Here is a 4,136-nt window from a genome sequence, read left to right as displayed (position 1 = left end):
CTATTGATATGGAAAAAAAAATCGGTTAATAAAAAAAATAAAAAAAACGGTAAGTCGTGGATGTCGCTCTGCTGTACAGTAGGTTACAAGTGGGTTACTGCAATGGATGGAATTAAATTTGAATCCAATGATATTATATCATTGTATACGAAAAACGATTCTGAGCGAAGACGGTTTATCTGTCTAGAATATATTATAGATAATTAAAAATGTTCAAATCTTAGATTTAAAAAGAAAAACTTTTATGAATTTCTATCTAAGATAATTTGAACATTGCCGTAATTTTTACGTATTTAGTCAACATTAGAACTTTAAATGCTTATTAAAAAAAAATCGTGCCTATGTATTTTTAATATTTTTTAACTGCTATTGTTACAATGTGTTAGAAGCCTTGTATTAAATTTTCAAGCTTTTCTACCGAACACATATATTTTTATCGATATTTATAGAAAAAAAACTAAAAAAGTTGAAAAATTAAAATGTCAGTAAACAGCTCAAAACAAATCTAAATATTTTGAAAATTTTATAAAATATAGAAGATGCCTAAATAAACATTCAGTGAAAATTTCAAGTATCTGCAGTCATTTGTTTTAGAGTTACACCAAAATAAAGAAATCGCTAAAAGTGAAAATCCAATGTTGTAAAAATTTAAATTTCAAATGCTCATAAAAATTTAATTTGAATTTCCGGTGGACTTTTTATTTGTGAAACTTTTAAGGAATCTTGTACTAAATTTTCAAATCTTAGATTTAAAAAGAAAATTTTTTTGAATTTCTAGCTTAAAATATTTTGTGAATTTTTGTGATTTTATTGATTTTAACGTATTTAGTCAAAATTCAAACTTTGAATGCTTATAAAAAAAATTGTGACTATGAATTTATTTTATTTTCCAACTGCTATTGTAACAATATGTTAAGAGCCTTGTATTAAATTTTCAAACTTTTCTGCCTAACAAATAAATTTTTATCGATATTAATTTAAAAAAAACTAATAATGATCGAAAATTTTAAATGCCTATGAATAGTTCAACTTAAGTCGAAAATTTTTGAAAATTGCATGGTGGATAGAATATACCTATATAAAAATTCGGTGAAAATTTCATGTATCTATGGTCATTTTTTTTAAAGTTACATCAAAAACCAAAATCGATTTTGTCGAAAAATTAGTGTGCGTAAAATTTCCCGTTTTTCCCTTAATTTTTAGTTTGTTTTTCTCGATTATTGAGAATAGTATTAAGAATTTTTTACTTTTGACCCCCCAAAGTACCAACTAGATTCACTTTCTGATCGATCGAGGTACTGAAGTCAAAAATCGAAGCATTTTTACTGCCCCAAAACGTGATGACAGACACAAAAAAAAAATTTAAAAAAAAACACACACATCATGGTAAAATCAATACATTCATCGTTTCGCTCAGAATCTAAAATATTTTAATTAAATGAATATTTTTTAAAGTTAAAGGCATAAAATATTTTCATTTGGATTAGAGTAGTTATGGTATATCTAATCATAGCATACATAATATCACCCTATAATCGCTTATATTTTTCTATTTTTTGCTAACAACATTTATGTTATAGAATTAATGAAACAATACACAGGATACCTTAATGACCCGCCTCCCATTTTGATCTTTATGATAATTATCAGTCAAATCGTATGATGAAAAATTAGAAATTACTTTATTATGTTGTTTTTCTTGAATATACTTCACAGTGCAATTCTTTTTGTTTTATTCTCAGAAATATTATAGTGATTTTTCTCACTTGGACTGTCAGTAAATCATAATTCATAATAGTTACCAACCCGATGTTGTTATTGGTTGTATAACAATATAGTATGGTGTTCCCATACAGATACTTTATACATATTTATCTAAGCAGGACGTCAATATACAGCACTAATAAGTAATTATAATAAATTAACAACTGCACATATAAAATATACCAGGGGACTTATTTATACACAAATGACTGAAAAACTATAAAGACTTTCTTGCTGTTTTATTTTGATGATCATCAAATACAATCTATAAAGTTATGTTTAATGCGTTCAGTAGAAATTCAGAAAAAATAATGTTTAATATTTTTATAAAGCGATAAATAATAATGATTTATGAATTTAAACTACTGATAAACATTAAAGTCAAAACTAACAAAATTACTTTGTGTCTGCTAAACTGTATGATAATCGACAACATACCAATAATTATGAATGTTTTTTATTACTAATCATATTACTAAGTTTATACTCTGGACTTGTCACTTGTCAATTGCCAGCCACATGCCTAAAGTTAATTTCTGTAACACTGATGTATGTTATATTCCTCATAATTAATCAAGAGGTTAAAAATAATTCAACTCTATATGGGATGGTATAATGGGGATCTGACTAAAACCAGAATTAAGTAACATTGACACAAACCTTTTTTTGTCGATACCAGTACAACCATCAGCCTGTGGCGGTGATGTTGATGAAGATAGATGAGTAGGAGACTGATGTTGCTGTAGCAATAAACGATTATGGTTATGTTGACAGTTATTGTCATCGTCATCATCACCTAATTCAACATTTTCATTCTGCACGTGATATCCATCCCAGAAAAAATATTGACCATCATCATTGTAATCGTCATCATCTTCGCAAAAACTATCACTAGCATATGGGCACACACTGTTACTGCTTAAGCTACTCTGACGACGACCTCTGTAACGATTGTTGTCATTGCAATCATTGTAGTCAATCATTGAATTGACGTCACTTAACGCAGCTAAATAATACATATGTAAAAAAAAAATTAAAAAAATTTGTACAGTAATAATAATAATACAATATGTACAAATGAAAATACCAAAGCTGGGCACTAACTAGTTGAAAAGTTAAAGTTAAATTAGAAAGTTACTTAAAAATAACTTTCTAACTTAACTAATTAGTTTTAATTTATATTAACTTTGTAACTTAACTAGTTGAATTTAATGTGTAAAATAGTCTAATCTAACTCGTTAGAAAAAAAAGTAACTAGTTATTATTATTATTATTTTTTTTTCATTCCAAAAGCTGTTCCTCAATCATGACATTATGGCTAGGTTATATAGATTATTGGCTCTTATAATATATTATTAATTATTGTACAAAAATTGTATATTAAGAGGACGTTATACCCGCATGTGTTGTCTCCGTCTTACAAATGCGTAACATTGTACATTTTTCGCTCAGCAGAACACGTGTAGCTCCGTTAACTTAAAAATTAGAGTGAACTGACCTCCTATAAAATTTAAAGGTAAGATTATTATCTAGACAACCTCATATGCTTTTTATTATATATTAAATTTAAAGCAAGTTATGAGTGTTTTAAAATTGTAAATTTTTTGTGTATCTTAAAATACTCATAACTTCCTTTAAAATTTAAATATAATAAAAAGCATATGAGGTTGTCTAGATAACAATCATACCTTTAAATTCTATAAGAGGTCAATTCACTCTAATTTTTATGCGAACGGAGTTACATGTGTTTTGCTGAACGTAAAATTTACTATATAATGCATTTGTAAGACAGAGACAACACATGCAGGTATCACGTATTATATATTATATATTATATATTATAATATTATATATATTATATAGTACAAGTATTCCCTCTAGTGCTCACGTCAAGAAACTTTTAGTGCAGGAGGCAAATTATTCTATGAAAGGCGTGGGTCTTATGTCTGATGATAACTTTGAAATGTTAGTTCTGTTAAAATTTAACAAATATTTTGAATAAAATATACTTGAGTATAGTCATATCTATTATATTATGTATTATTATTTAATATTAATATTTTTAGTTGTCATACTGTTATGTATTTTTTTTTTATTTCGTTTCACCATTCATGTTCTTATAACTGATAGGTGATATACTGATATACCAATTAATTTTCAAGAAATTGAAATTATTAATCACTTAATTAGAACATTTTGACCAATTTACTAGGTGTTTAATTTAATTTTTCAGTTTTAATCAATAATTGAAATTAGATAACTTATTATTTACATCTTAAAAAAAAAAATGTTTAATTTATAAAAAAAAAACAAACTTCTAATTTCTACTCTAACTTACATTACTATTTTCACCAAATTAACTTCTAACTAAG

At 26.0% G+C, this 4,136-nt stretch overlaps 1 protein-coding gene across 1 annotated transcript in view; it reads right to left on the bottom strand.

Moving 5' to 3' along the window:
- The window catches only part of LOC107168960 (uncharacterized), a 41,537-nt gene that overhangs the window by 1,926 nt on the left and 35,475 nt on the right, over nucleotides 1-4,136 (bottom strand). The window contains exon 20 of the mRNA XM_015518530.2: nucleotides 2,425-2,770. Coding sequence (XP_015374016.2) covers nucleotides 2,425-2,770 — 346 coding nt within the window. The remainder of the gene's footprint in view (nucleotides 1-2,424; nucleotides 2,771-4,136) is intronic.

Source organism: Diuraphis noxia, unplaced genomic scaffold (assembly GCF_037042655.1).
Source record: "Diuraphis noxia isolate RWA-SAM2 unplaced genomic scaffold, SU_Dnox_SAM2 contig0001, whole genome shotgun sequence".
In the NCBI taxonomy this organism is placed as follows: Eukaryota; Metazoa; Arthropoda; class Insecta; order Hemiptera; family Aphididae; genus Diuraphis; species Diuraphis noxia.
This window is presented reverse-complemented; position numbering and strand designations above follow the sequence as displayed.